This window comes from Crinia signifera, chromosome 9, assembly GCF_055691185.1.
Source record: "Crinia signifera chromosome 9, ASM5569118v1, whole genome shotgun sequence".
NCBI lineage: Eukaryota > Metazoa > Chordata > Amphibia > Anura > Myobatrachidae > Crinia > Crinia signifera.
In genome coordinates this window covers 63,619,891-63,636,433 of record NC_139225.1, presented here as the reverse complement: position 1 = coordinate 63,636,433, position 16,543 = coordinate 63,619,891, and the positions used below count along the sequence as shown (strand labels likewise).

Below are 16,543 nucleotides of genomic sequence, written 5' to 3'. Positions count from 1 at the left end.
AATACCTGGATTGTGGAACAGCACCAGCAATACAGGAAGCATAGGTTAGCTGGATCTCAGATCAGCACCATCAGTACAGGCAAAACAGATGTACTGGGTTGAGGAGCACAGCAATGCCATTGAACATATTCTAAAACACAGGAACAAGCCTAATACACATAGAGGTGACTTGAAGTACTGGAATTCAGGCTTAGGGCGGAGCCCTTTTTATTCCCCTAGCCCAGTGGTTCCCAATTTTTTTTTAAATCTTGGCACCCAATAATTTTTTTTTCACGGCACCCCTAGGCCAACAGATTCCTAATGACAAATCTTTTTTTTTTTTATATTAAATTAATTTTTGTTTACATGTCATTATAGGTTCAATAATTTGGTGAGGGACAGGATTCGCTTCTGTTTGTCCATATAAATTATGATTGGAAGCCTCAAGCACTGGTTTTGCCTATTACTTTGCCCATAAATAATTTGAGTTGGTCCTGGACCACCAACCCAAGGCACCACAGGGTTTGGGAACCACTGCATCAGGATTGGTGGATGGTATCATCTGACTATAGGTCGAACTGTGAGTGGATGATTCCAGATCAGCTGGTAGTTTGGCAAAATGGCCGAAAAGAAGGTCCATTCATTTCCAAACAGCATGTGCTCAAATTAACCTCCTTGGGAACAAACAGCACCCTGTGCAGTATGATCAATCCTTTCTGTGGAGCACAATAAAAACCAGCATGCAAACGCAGGGATAAGGATTGTGGTCCGGGAGAGATGAAGCAATGAAGAGATGAAGTAGTACCCAGTCAGATTCTAACTGCCAAGTTACAGGTTGTGCTTAAAACAGTACAACACAGTTCTGCTGATATGATGACATCCCCTTAAATATAATCTTTTTAATGTGGCTATTAATCAGCTTATTGACAGCATCAGTCCAAGTGTAATGAGCCTATTTGTTTTCAGTAGAAGCTCTATGATTCCTTACACAGGTTGATGCATTCAGGGTTGCACTTTTTAAGTGCATATTAATAATGTGATTGCATGTTTTTCCTGCAGCTCCCAGCTACAGATATCCTGCTGCCCATCCTGTAAACTTTTGCGTTTACCTGGCCAACTGCGGAGGTAGGAGAAACTCCCTGGAGCACTCCTGACACTTGGGATCCAGGGTATGGACGCCCGCTACTGTGCTTTCAGCTCTGCTGCTGTGCGGCTCCTGGACGGAGGCCGCGCGCCGGTGCCATCTTGCTGCTGCGGCAGCCACATTTCACAGAGGATACGCTCCGGCGAGCCGCTCTCCTTATATCTCCTGCCCGGGTAGACTACTGGATAATCTACTGATCAACCGCATCTCTCCTGCTGACATCCCGCTGTGACTGGCATCTTGGGCTACCCAGGAATAAGCAAGGTCCAGTCGTTTAGTATTGCTGTAAGGTGGAGACTGTGGCCATTTTAACCTGTGTGAATCAAGCACCATTTCCCACCTTCTACTATTTACAAGTTGATGTTTTGGCGGCGGGTGGTGTGCTAGCCACCACTCTTCTGCCTTTGCTTTATACCAGTAATATTCTCTGACTGTTTTACATCAATGATGCTTTGTTCCTTGCATCAAATACTTAAGGCCATTAATGCCTCTACCCAGAGGATAATTGCCGCATTTGGGGAGGTGGAGAATACATCTAAAACTCCTGCAACTGGCACCAATGTAACATACATGGATCAGTCCTTCCAGGAGGAGATGTCCCCTTTACCCCCGGTTATGGCTCAAGCCCCTGTTATTGGGATGCACCTCAAGACCGCTCCTATTGAAAGTACCATTGGGGCGTTAAATGATGGAGATGTGATCATCATTTCTACCTGCAATGACCCTGTGCATCTTACTAAACCTGTGCACGATGGGAATCAGCTTTTTTCAAGACTTCACCAGGATTACTGATCTACTGTCGCTTCACTTGTGACAACCATGAGATGGCCGCATTGCTTCCAACAATACTACCTCTGTTTATGTTGACTAATCTGGTATCTTTAATATCCAAATACGCTGAACGCACTGATATATATTCTGGTCTCTATGGGGATGGAACTGCCACTATATTTATCCCATACCAAAATGCTAGCAGATGGCCAGATTGATGTAATACTCCATTTACCTAAGGAGGTGACTCTTTCTAATTGTGCTCACTATATATTACTTTATGATGTTTTACATAACCATATCCTGTTATGATTTTATTTGAGTTTATATGTATGCTACAATACATTCTGCTGCTTTCTATTTTACATATTTGTGACTGTATAACAATAGGGTGTTCACAACTGACTGGCGGGAGAGTCACTTATCCCAGTTCTGGATCATTTGTTTAATGTTTCGTTTTTCACACCGTCCTATTACATCCTGTTCCTAGAAATGATTTACCCCATTTCTGCTACCTCACGCAGTGAAATATATTCTGTTCTTTATGCCCCTGGTAGTTCTCCTTTCAATATCCTTTATTTTGGGGGATAGTATGGGTGGGACAGTTGATAGGTGGGGGGGGGGGGGAGGGGCTAGGGTGGGAGGGATAAGTTAGGTTTTTTGGGCTATAGTAGCTGCTTTCGCCAGCTAAGGGCCACTAACTTTCTCTCCTCAGTGGTTATTGTTTGTTAGTGTAGGATTAGTGGGGTACGGTTACAGGGAATAAAGTACACCTAAGTTGGGGGTGGGTAGTACAGGGTGGGGGGTTTTCTGGGTGGGTTGTTTTGGGTTTTCTGGGATTTTTTGTTTTGTTAGCTGAGGGTAGGTTATAGTGGCTGGATGTCTAATACTCTTTTGTATTGTGTGCTTTTTGTGCTATGAGAATCTCTTTACAACTATATTGACTGCAAAACGGTCATATATGCCAACTGTGATACGTGGCACTTTGTTGCTATATACCCTCCTTCTAATTGTCTGCCCGAATGGCGCCTTCGGGTACTGACCTTACTCATGTATTGCAATACACCATGGTAAACTGATAATCCTGCTAACATGCACTCTTTTGATCTGTATCTGTATTTTCATATGCAAAATTTTAATGTACGATGTATCTTTCTCACATATGCACACTGTCATAACCAGCGCATCCAGCTGCTCTGTTTATGCTTATTGGTAATGTCAAAACTTTCAATAAAAATTACTGAATTTAAAAAAAATAATGTGATTGCATATACACCATTGTGCCTTTGACCATAGTGTCTGGATTGCTTACTGCCAATTGTACTGTGAAATTATGCTGTCAAGTTTTGTGAGGGTTATAGTTTTTCTTTTGTAACTCTCACAAATACCTTCTTTCTGGTGAAACTACATTCTAGAAGAAAATCTAAACTTTTGCTCTCGACCACTTATTTTAAATTAACCACAAGTAAATTAGAGCTGAGTGGTTTGGATTTCAAAAAATCCGAACCTATTGAAACCTCTGTATGTGACCTGCACTTTGGGTCTAATTCAGACTTGATCACAGGGCAATTTTTTTTTCTCAAAATGGGCAAAACCATGTGCATTGCAGGTGGGGAACATGTACCATGTGCAGAGAAAGTTAGATTTGGATGGGGTATGCTGAATCTAAAATCTATAAATTGTAGTGTAAAAATAAAGCTGTCTGTATTTACACTGGACAGAAACAAACTAACTCCCCCAAATCTAACTTTCTCCACACATGTTACATTTTCCCCTCCTGCAGTGCACATGGTTTTGTCTATTTTGAGAACAAATGTGTCCTGTCCTGGTCAGATTTAGGCCCTTTATATGACCCACACTGTATCCAACCTGTACTGTATGCATTGCTTTCCTTAAGCCTACTTTTACCTGATTGTATAGAGGCTTTAACTGAGAAATTGGAAGGGACAACTCATGAGCAGATCCTGGATTTATGCTTGAGAAATGCTTTAGATCAGGCATGTCCAAACTATGGCCCTCCAGCTGTTGTGAAACTACACACCCCAGCATGCCCTGCTATAGTGTTAGCATTCCTTGTAGTTTCAAAACAGCTGGAGGGCCATAATTTGGACATGCCTGCTTTAGATAAAGGTATATGGTGCGCTATGACGGCGAGCAGTGCCAATACTGTAGCTCGCCGACAGTATTCAACTCACCCCCCTTCACTCGCCAGGTTGAAATGGCGAGTGTGCCCATTATAAACAAGTGAGGCTTGCCACAAAATGCGGTGGACTCGCTGCATTTGTGGCAAACCTTGCCTTTTAAGGGAATCCGGTGAGGGGGTTTGGCGATCCTCGCCATACAAATCCCCTCATTGGCGGCACTGAATACAACCCAAAGTCTCATTTACTCTGTTTGCTGTTGTAGGCACTACCATGTGGGTCTGCAACATTTTCAATCGGGAGTTTCTCTGAAAATAATTATTGCAGAAACTCTGCATGGTAGTGATGCAGCTGGAGTCAAAGGCCCAATGTATCTAAACGGCCCAAATTTATATATTTTTGATTCAAAAGACTTGTAGTAAGTTTTCGATTTGTTCTGCTACATTTATTATCTTTTTTTCCATCTTATCTTTCTATGTGGCAGAATGCTATATATTATTTCTTCTGCTAGTGTAAACTAGTCATGTCTCCATTTTATGGGCCCGGTTCAGATAACGGGTAAGGCCGCCCCCCCCCCCCCCCCCCCCAGTCCTCTCACCGGCACCACCCGCATGCCCTCAGTAACATGCGATGGGATGTGTCACCTCGGTAACATGCGAAGGGCTGAATTCGGGCCCTTCTGATTGGGTCGGAATTAGGTCCTACTGTATATTGTTTACTGTATTCTTGTGGGTGTAAAAATATTAGAAATAAACATTATTAAAACAAATACAGAAACAATGTCACCCCTACCTTCTGCTGCTCTCTTGAAGAAGACTTTGCAGCTACCACATGTGAGGGCTCCATAATGACATCCAGATGCTTCATCTCCACAGATCAAACATGTCTTCTGTGGTGGGAAGTAATAGTCAATGGGCAGCAGGTGTTCTCTGCCCCCTTCCAGTCTACAAAATGGACAAAAAAACAGACTAAGTAAAATTGCACTGGGTAATCAAACCGCCATGATGCTTTTATACAAAACACAGACAAGAACAGCAAATCACATTTATTTTAACCTTTTGTAATGTTTTTGCAAAACATGTACTTTAAAGTGACAGTACTACTTATTGGCCCTGATTCTGGTTACTTTGTTCCCCTGCACGTTCGCATGGGGGAACAATGTTTTTCTAGTGCACTTGCACATAATGGTTTATGCGTATGTGCAGGGTACCTGGGTGAATGGGCTTGGTGAATTGCATAGTCGCTGAGCCATTCGCACAGGCCTAGGGGCGTGCGGCGGACGGGATGGGTGTTGCCCATGGGAACGCCTATCCTTTCATGGGCATCCCCAAGAAAATGCTGGGCGTTCCCATAGGGGTGCAGGCGTGCCGATGTGTGCCGGGGACGGTCGGCTGACGTCACATGACCCCGACCAACGAATGATGTGGAAGGCACATGCACATCTATGTGCATGGGCATTCTGACGAAAGTGGGTGGGCAGCTGACATCCAGTGTTTTCACTGTAAAGCTCTGGGCATTCCCATGGGTGGGTCCCCCTGCCCACCACCCCACTAACTCCCTGCCGCAATGTTGGGTGCATGCACCCATCAAACAATCTGCGCATTTAAAAAACATTGCGCTCACATGTGAATACGGTCCACGGTATAAAGGCTTCAGCGGCTTACATGTAATGGACAATATTTGCGAAAAGAGAAAGAATGTCCTTGGTAAGGTGCACCTCAGGAAAATTATTAAAATATAACCTTTATTATTTCATACATAAAAGGCTGCTAAAATTTTATTAAAAAAACACTTAACATACATGGGTGGGGTTCACACAATTAATAAAGACTGTGGTGGCAGGCAGATATGGCTATAAAGATATATGTATTTCACTGGTTGGATTGTGTTTACGCTATCTGGATCTTGTGCAGACCTTGCGAGTAAAGATAAATCGCAGCGGCTGCTTCCAGATCTTCACATGTGAGATATAGGGTAGGAGTGGGTTAATTCAACTCTCCAATAATTCCTATTATTGAGATATAGTGCAAGGGCTCATCCGTACTATGCAATTTACTATGGGTCAAAGCCTCATTTGGGAGTGGGTATAACAACCTCTTGTAACTCCTTTGTATCCACACACCTAATTGGGCATCTATAGATGTGTTAAGATCCTATGTGTGACGTGCTGGTGAAAGAATACACACCAGTGCACTGTCAGTTCCTCCTAAGTAAGTCTGGGTTTCCCACTGTGTAAGTACACCAGGGGATCTCAACCCAGGGAGGGATAGGACTCCTTTATAAATTAAATTAAAGGGCGCAGTGTACCTCACTGACAGTAGTCGTACTGACACACAGGTACAAGGGTATTGGAGCCTGAATGGCGGCTTCAGGGATACAAACACTAATATAGGCACACAATCACAAAATACATTGTAAGAAAAATAATAATAACAATTAGCAAGCCATCTGCCTGCGCACCGCTAGCCGGCACGCGCTTCGCAGATTAGCTTCCTCTACGTTCCCTAGAGGATTTAGATTGTATTATACAAGGAATGTACAGCATACTGTAAAAGAAGCAACCATCAAACTAGAATTTTATATGCTATTCAATTTATCCTGGCACCACATACAATACAAACCGCATACCACATACAATATATTATACAATACAAACCACATACAATATATTATACAATATATTTGCTCTGTGCACAATGCTAACATCACACATCAAATAATTAGTAGGGTTCACTAACACTAAATCATCGTTTGCAATTTAATGATTGAAATGTATAAGGTTGTGGTGGGAAATGCAGATTACACTGAATGACAGGTGCTGTTGATTTATAGTTAAAAGATCAATATTAAATTGATTAATGGCAGTATATCTAGTCTGAATAAGTGTCTGTTTCTAGCACTACACCAGGACCAGACCTAAATAAATGATGAAATATGTGCAACATGCCCCCTGCCCAAATATTCATTCAGCTATTTCTTGGTTTCATAAAAAAAAAAGAAAAACAATATAATAGCCATACATTTTGGAAGTTATCACATAAAGTATTATAACATCAACAAAATATATTGATTGTATTATCTGAGTCATTAAAGCATAAATCATTTTTCATAATAGACTGTGAAAATATCAGATATCTTTATTTAAATGTAACCTGCCCCATTTTCTTAAGGTAGGATTTTTTTTCCAATCATTTGGACAGAAAATACATTGGTTAGCATTATACAGCATTACAACAAAGCTTTCCTTACAATGTAAATTTTTAGCAGAGCAGTGAACTTTTCTAGGGCTTCTATAGCACAATTATCCCCTGTATACAATCTTGTATTATCCAGTTGTTCAAAAAACATATTTTACAAGACAAACCTCTCATAAGTTTATTTAAATGAATAAACAGTTTATATAGGACAAGTTTATATTCTGGTAAACATCCATTTCCATGCACGTGTGGAAGTCTGTGTACGGGCGGCGGGTGGCGTTTAGAGGACCCTCCAAGCTGCGTAATTCACCAGAATCATCCCCATGGTGCGATAAGTCAAAAACGCAGCACAAAATAGTATGTGCATGCAGCATGCAGGTATTTTTGGACTAAATTGTATAGCACACTTATGGTTCAAATCGCACGTCTCACCGTATGTAGGTCCCAATACGACTTTAGGGATTTTAAAACCCTCATTTGCAAGGACTCTCTTCTACCTCTCTTTGATGACACTTTTGTAAGTATTGGTAATCCTTTCCGATTCCACCTTACTAGTGGTGATTATAAAAATCATCATGATGTTCTGTTTGTACCGTCTAATGCAGTGGTAGCCAACTACAGTCCTCAGCTACCAACAGTTCACATTTTCCAGACAACCTAGCTGCTGCAAAGTGAGTTCCAACAACAGTCCACAGAGCTAAATATATAAAAAAAAAGTGAAAAAAAGAAATTGTGCTGTGCATACAATTTAATGTGCACTAAAAAATAAAAAAACAAACAAAAAGGTGGTACTTCCCTTCTACATGTCCAAACAAGGAAAGAATGAATTCATCAATTCTCTACAATGAAGAAGGGGTTTCTCAGAACGTGCGGTCCAATTTTTCAGTGAATATTCCAGATTTAACATAAAATTGTGAAAAAAGTGAAATCCAAAATCAAAAGTTTCTTAGACTGTGAAAAAGAGGGCATACTCCACTTACATGTATGCAATGGATATATTATATAAAAAGGTTTCGTTTACGTCTTTCAGGAATCTGATTTAGTGGGTAGTACCTCTACTCTACTCACATCAACAATAAATTATATAATCCCATAACGGTTTCTTTTGATTTGACCCGTCCAATAATCATAGGTATATAGGCATACCCCCCCCACCCCTCACTCTCTGATGGATGGACTCCTATAAGGGTATCTTTATTAAATTGCTGGAGATAATGTGCTCTCAGAGGGGGATATTCAATCTGGGATCACGGCTGTCGATCCCCGCCGACAACCGTTATCCGAGGCCGTTTGCGGTCAGATTGACCGCAAAACGACAGATGGGATTCAATGTCCCGTCTGCCAATGGGCACAAAGGGGGCGTGGCCACGAAAACGGCCGTGGATTGTCGATCTGCGGCCCGGATAACGACAATCCACAGAACGGGCCCGACTTCAAAAGCTGTCGGGTCCGTTCTGCCGTGATCCCGTATCAATGCTGTCGCTAATACAGCATTGAATAGGGAGCTGCCGCTATTTCCCACGTCGGAAATAGCCGCAGCAGATTGCATACCCCCCAGAGACCTCCAATATGTATGTAAATTATATGAAATAACTCATATATTAGCGTACCCCCACTCACATCCAAAAGAATGGGAGAAAACCCATAAAGGTATCTTTGTATTAAAGAATCAAGGAACGATCCCACAGAAAAGAGCGTACCACACTCACGATGTTTGAGACAGGTGCCAAGCACATCAAGTTATCTTTGTGTTCAAATCCCCCAGTAATATAACAGGCTTTTTGGGAGGAACCCAAAAAAAGAGAGTCCATAGTTGTACTATTAGTACATACAATACAAAATTCATAAAATTTAAAAAAAACTATTAAAAACATCAACGATAAAAATTGAAATAATACATTATATTGCAACTTATGTATTTATAAAAACAATACAAGATGTATATATAGCAGAATGGTTGGTTCACACAATTTTTTAAAAATTCATTTAGTGTTCATACATAAATATAGTTAATAAAGTCCATTTTATTGAAGGCCTCTGTTGGCGGTGCTGGCGTGATTGGTGATGAAATACGTCAATCACCACCCCTTCCGTTGTAATAGGTGAACAGAGACAAACAGGAAGTTGAATGAAAAAATGGTCATTGAACGGAATAGATACTGTACATTAAATTACCTTATCCCCATGTTGACCTAATGGTGTCGACCCAATGCTTGTCGGCCAACATACTGTAGACCAAATGACAGTATCCCACCATGGAGTGCTACTTAAAGAATTTGAAGTCCAGCCGATTATTGAACGATTGCATGTGCACAGCGTTCACATTGACTTTGTTATGCATGTAATCTTTCTCTACCTGAAAATTTACTACAAAAATACAACTAACTCTGTGCTTCTCCAAAACTGGGGGTAAGTGGTTACCTCTGAAACTAAAGTAGCCAATGCAAGTATTAAGCACAAATAACTATTACCAGTACCATACCATAACAACAATATTAATTATAGTGTAATAAAAATACAAACCATATAAATAAAAAAATTGTCCCAGAAATTGCAACAATAGGTAGTATATCATTTCATATAGGCTGCCTAATCAATCTGCCAATTTCAATGGTAAGATATGAATAATTTCTCCTGTAGTGTATGATTTTAAACAAAGAAAATGTCCGCACCCAAGTGATGAGATCTGGTCTCAGTCTACTAACTCCTAATCCAACTGGCCCTTTATGAAAGCAAAGCTAGCGTGAAGTACAAACAAGCTTTTAAGTCCTGAGTATATCTCCTGGTGACAATTATAAGCTGCGTATCAGCTCTGCATATTCCATGTTGTAGATAACTAAATAAATGTCATCACCGTCTTACTTAACTGAGCTGAATAGGATATACACAATACCTTAGAAAACATGGTATATAATATCCAATTAGTAATCTCTACTGAACAGTCGTTACAAAATAAAGCAGTGACACCTCACTTTGATTCCTTCTCCGTTTCAAAGCAAGTGAACTGGGGTGAAACTTAACTAATTTAACCCCCTTGTAATAAAGTCAATGCATACAGTAGATGACCATTGCCAAGGGCCCTTATTCAGATCTGATCGCAGCATAAATTTGTTCTCAAAATGGGCAAAATCATGTGCACTGCAGGTGGGGCAGATGTAACATGTATAGAGAGATTTAAATTTAGGTAGGGTGTGTTGAAACTGAAATCTAAATTGCAGTGTAAAAACAATGCAGCTAGTATTTACCCTGCACAGAAACAAAATAACTCACACAAATCTAACTCTCTCTATACATGTACATCTGCCCCACCTGCAGTGTGCATTGTTTTGTTCATTTTGAGAACAAATTTTTACTGCGATCAGATCGGAATAAGGGACAAAGTTTCATTACATTAATAGAATACAAATAAATTCATGGGAAACTTTAAACATTTCTGTATAAAGTGAATAATGAAAAAAATTGAAGCAGAAAGACAACACAAGTACTGTAGCCTTACCTCTGCCCTCTTATTAATGATTGGCAGGAAAATAAAATGAGGAGAATGTTAAAACCCCAATAAAAACCCCTAGGGGGTTTTTAATCACCTATCCTAGGGGTCACATTATTTTCCTTGACTTTTATTGCACCACAAGGGATCCACAGCACTCTATTATAGAGTACATAGACAAATAGGCAAAGCAAGAACACAATGACTTACACTTGAAGACAATGTAGAGGAATTACAGGGAATATAAATGGTTAGCTACCTCAGCAAACAACAATGAAATAAGTATCAGGGTGACAGAAAACCAAAAGATTTGATGCCATCGAATGGGGTAGAAGAGAGTTTAATTAAGAACAAGAAAATCACGAAGGCCCTGCTCATGAGAGAAAAAGAGATGGAAGCCTTGCACTGGATTTAGAAAATACACCATGTATGAACTCACAAGACCAATCTGTTAATATAGTATTTAGATTTTATTAATATAGTAATAATTTGTTATGGTGGCCACCACAAATAAAAATATGCGTATCAAATACATAAAATTACAATTGGCCTCAGCACAATTTAATATCTAGAAACATGTTTATAAACAATATATATATATATATATATATAATTTATGAATAATAATTTGTTGATATTTCAAAAGCACAATGCTCATGAGAGCTTACATTCTAAATTAAAAGTTTCAAAGCTTTAAAAGTCTACATAATAATTACAGGATCCCACTAACTCATCCCTTCTGACAAATGGAAAATAGTGCTCTACAGACTCTACAGGCCACTTTCCAAAGAATAGTTAAACCATTATTTATCACAGCAATATAAAATAAATCACCACAATCTATACATATAATAAAACTGTAGATCTGATGAGCAATAAAACACATCCATGCAAGTGAATAATGAATAACATTAGAGTCAACTGAACAAGACTGTCCCAGAGAGATAAAGGTTAGGTTTATTCTACATTGTACCAGCATATTTGTAATAGTAATAGTAATAATAATTATATAATCATTTCTTAAAAAATAAATCAGAAGAAAATACAACATATTTAAAATAATTGCTCATTTAATACGTGCTATATTTAAAGAAATAAAACATATTTAATTGATTTTGTTGTTGTCAAATAAAAGAAAAGTATTGCGGTGGCACATGTATTGTTGCTAAATAGGCTTACCCTTATTCTTTTACTTACTTAGATATGAACTGTATGGAGCCCTTTTATCAATTGTTATATTGTTTTCAGAGGAGTTCCCACAAATAATAAGGATCCCAGAACATATGTTGCCATGGACTCTCCTGTTTGCCCTCACAAGAAAAGCCCCATGAGTTTCTAGAATCCCTCCCGAAACTCTCCACTGGTCCATGCATGGTCTGTAGACCATGCAGAAGTGCTCACAGCATCTAAACTTGTAGTGTAGGGATCCCCTGAGCCGAATTTCCCATTAGGCACGTGAGGCACATGCCTAGGGGCGGCACTTGGATGCCTGGGAAAGTAGTCAGCCCAAAATGTACCAATAATTGCAAAATATCCACGGTACTGTACCATATTCCATCTTAAAGAGAGTGTAAATGTATAGGACATGCAGATACTGCCCCTGTAAACTGTCCTATTTAGTAAATATGTATTCATAATAAAAGAACATGTCACAGTTAGTGGCTTTTTTATAAATCCATTATATTGGCTATTATCAAATGAGGGCTTATAAGTAATCAATAAAAATAATACAATTGGGGGGGGGTTGCGGACATTATTGTTGTGCCTAGGGGCGCCCTCATCCCTAAATCCACCCCTGGGGATCCCCTCACATCTTACATATTTTTAAATGCTCCTGTACCTGTGGTGGTATTTTAATACATGCAGCGAATCTTAAGTTCTTACTGCCACAAATATTGGCAAAATATATTGGGTCTGGACCAGGTCATTCTTAGACATGCCCATGATAAACAGCAGGTTTTTGTTACCTGTAACTATGCCTGGCTTAATATAAAAACAATCTCTGTGAATACTTAATAACTAAATATTTCACAACATAACCATTGATGTCCAAACAATTATTTAACATTTATACAGTCAATGTTGAGCATAATGAGTGAGCAATGGTATGTATTTGAAAATGCAATGATGAGCATAGAAGCTAATGAAAGCATTGGTTAAGCTAAGATGTCGCTCTTCGTCAATGTAACGTAAACTTAAGAATAAATGAGTACCTGAAATGAAAATATATTGTAACTAAACACTGCTGGTAAGGTGTTACTGTATTATTCCCGCTGCGGCTGAGGTCGACTCCTTGTCCGCAAAACCTGCCGAACTCCACGGACTGTGCGGTGGATGAGACATCCGGGTGTGGATTTAGCGAGATCCTGGCATCCGAAAGTCTCATCCGCCGCACAGTCCATGGAGTCCGGCAGGTTGTGCGGACAAGGTGCTGACCTCAGCCGCGGCGGGAATAAAGCAGATCTGGAGAACGGAGAAGGGACCAGGACGGCATACCATCCACAGGTTAGAGGTGCGCTGCGGGTAGGACGGGATGCCAGCCCCCCACACCACCAGCCTGTGCACTGAGCCATTTCCCCACCCGCATTTGACTTATCCCACCACCCATTGTGTGCCAAGTTATACCCGCACACATTCTGCATATAGTGTTTAACACTGTGTTTTCAGTTAAGTTGCACACAAATTGCACATATTGAGACCTGTTTTATCTACCTCTCCTGATCTGTCTCCCACTGTTCTCTCTCAGGTTTCCAACTGCCTCCCCGCCATCTCCTATTGGATGTCTGAGTGCTCTCTGAAGCTCAAAATGGACAAAACTGAACTCATTATCTTTCCCCCACCTAGGGTTACACCCCCTACTAATATTTCCCTGTCATCATGTCATCTCCCCTGTTACCCAACTCTGCTGCCTGGGTGTCACTCTTCGCTCTTCCCTCTCCTTTGCACCTCACATCCAAGCTCTGGCCCATTCTTGTCAGTCCCAGTTACGCAACATTGCTAGCATCAGGCCTTTTCTCTCCCAGAGTGCATCTAAACTTACCATCCACTCACTAGTCATCTCATGGCTCTACTACTGCAATGTTCTCCTCACTGGCCTCGCTCACTCCCAACCGGCTTCCCTTCAATGTGTCCTTAACTCCACAGCCAGGCTTATCATCCACTCCCACTGCTCCATCTCTGCCAAACCCCTTCAAAAAATCTGAACTGGCTCCCATTCCCCTACAGAATCCTCTTCAAACACCTCACCCTCACATATGGGGCCATCTCTAATTCCATTGCTCCATATATCTCCAGCCTCATCTCCATTCATACTCCCTCCCACCCTCTACTGTTGGCCGATGACTGTCGTCTCTCCTCCACCCTGATCACTGCTTCCCACCTTCAATGGAATGCACTCCCTTGGCTCCATTAGACTCTCCTCGACCTTGCAAAGCTTCAAACGGGAACTGAAAACTCACCTATTCATCAAAGTGTACCCTTCCTGAGGCTTATCCTCCAACCAGTGGCGTAACAAAAGCACCGCAGCCCCTGCGATTGCGGGGAGGCGCTGTGTAAGTGCGGGTGCCAGGAGGCTGCGGAGCTACTGTAATGCCAGTAAGTGGCACACACGAGCAGCATGAGAACTGGGGTTCCTGACAGTACCCCCCTTTAAGGTGTATCAAAGTTTTTAACAAGGGAACAGCTCTCCAAATCTGAGAAAAGTGTTTAAGTGGGGAAGATGCAGCCGGCACTTCCAAAGCTACCTGCTTCAAAGTTAAGTAGATGTGGATGTCAACCGTACACAATATAGAACGGGGAATAGCCGGTAGCTATGTGATGTCTGAAATTATGGGCAAACTCAGCCCAAGGTAACAGACTAACCCAATTGTCCTGTGATGAAGAAACATACAAACGGAGGAATGCTTCTAGGTCCTGGTTGAACCTTTACATTTGCCCGTTGGACTGAGGATGGTAAGCTGTGGAGAAATTCAACTTCACTTGTAGAGCTGAATAGAGGGCTTTCCAAAGGTGGGCTACAAATTGTACCCCACGGTCAGAGACAATTTCTGCAGGAATCCGGAAGATGTGCTGTATAAATATTTGGGCAAACTTGTGAGCAGATGGTAGACCTGTAAGAGGTATAAAGTGTGCCATCTTGGAGAATTAATCAACCACTACCCAGATGGTATTACAATCCTGAGACTTTAGGAGCTTTGAGATAAAGTCCATGGATATATGTGTCCATGGACAAATAGGAATAGGCAATGGAAGGAGTGTACCTGCAGGAGCTTGGCGATTAACTTGTTGTTCAGATAGGAAAAGAGGCCAAAAAATCCTGGACATCTTTCTTCATCTGGGGCCACCACTATGACCGGCGTATAAATTCAAAAGTTTTGAAAATCCCTGGGTGAACAGAGAAAGAGGTAAGGCGTGAGCCCAGGACAGTAATTTCGTCTGGAGCTCAGATTACACAAACTTCTTTTCCAGCGGTGGCACAGGGGCCACATGAGTGAAAGTAAAGGCAGTGGAACTTACAATGGGATGCTGGTCATGAGGCAGGGTGTCATCCTCCATATAACTGGATAGTCCATCTGCCTTTACATTTTGGGAGCCGGTAGATAATATTGAAATCAAAACATGAAAAGAATAATGATCAAGGAGCTTGGCGCGGGTTTAAGCACTGGGCTGCTTGGAGGTAGTGTACGTTCTTATGATCTGTGAAGATGGTCACTGGGAATTTGGCCCCATCTAACAGATACAGATGGAGCTCCTGTCAACCAGCCTGCAGGATCACTAGATGTCCTGAGCTGGGGCATGCTGGTGGACAGGAGCTCCATCTGGTGGGGACATGCGAGCGTCTCCCATGCATAGACTTTAAAAGAGGTAGAGACTACACTCAAACATAAGGAATATGACTGTGAGGAAGAGCCTTGATGCTTGCTTGGTTCCAGAACCTCTGCGTTACAACCAGTAAGTGTTACACAGGCTCACTTAGACTCAGCTAGCTCTGCAGCAGTAGTGATGGGCAGAGGCAGATTTAGGAGACAGGCTGCACATAGACACATTATTGGCCTCCACCATATTCTTATGTTTTGGCCACTTCATATTCCTCAAGACCCCTCAACTAATCTGTATATCATGCCAATACTACCCACAGGACCAACCTATCACTGCAATCTAGGTAGCAGCATGTATGGATGAGCTGTTGTGGTACAGACAAAGCAGTCACCAAAGGGAGCTGAATGCATAGTAACATGGTTCAGTGTCTTACAAATCCATTAGCACCAACAGGAGCTTGATGTACAGAAGGGGCGGCTGGTGCAGACAGTACAAACCCACCAGAGTTGGCAGACCTTTTTCACCCACCCACACACATCCCGGGGGGCTGACAGCTCACAGGTTCTGATGAAGTCGGTGGGCAATGCTGGGGGATTCCATGGGGATACAGATAGCTTTGTGGGGTAGCAGGTGAATGTTACATGGAACAGGAGCCTCCCACAAAATGCAGGGGTGTTGTCATGAATGTGTTAAACTTCTGGAATCCCGTCTGCTTTTGCTGCCTATGATAAGTTTAGTCAAAAGCCACATCTGCAGTCTTTTAGAATGTTCTACACTACATGAAATACATATCTTACATATTATGCTGACCTACAGTATAGTACATACTTTACACATACCTCCCAACTGTCACGATTTTAGAGGGACAGTCCCGATTTTCGGGTCCTGTCCCGCTGTCCCACCCGCGGCAGGCATTGTCCCGCTGCGGGGGGTGGCAGTTGGGAGACCCCCCAAACTAGTAGAATAGACGCTGTGCGCATGCGCACAGCGTCTATTCTCGTATGAA

General features: G+C 41.6%; 1 protein-coding gene across 1 annotated transcript in view; it reads right to left on the bottom strand.

Annotated features, from left to right (window-relative positions):
- AR (androgen receptor) overlaps positions 1–16,543 on the bottom strand; it is a 274,049-nt gene that overhangs the window by 125,758 nt on the left and 131,748 nt on the right. Inside the window, exon 2 of the mRNA XM_083159122.1 lies at positions 4,828–4,979. Coding sequence (XP_083015248.1) covers positions 4,828–4,979 — 152 coding nt within the window. The remainder of the gene's footprint in view (positions 1–4,827; positions 4,980–16,543) is intronic.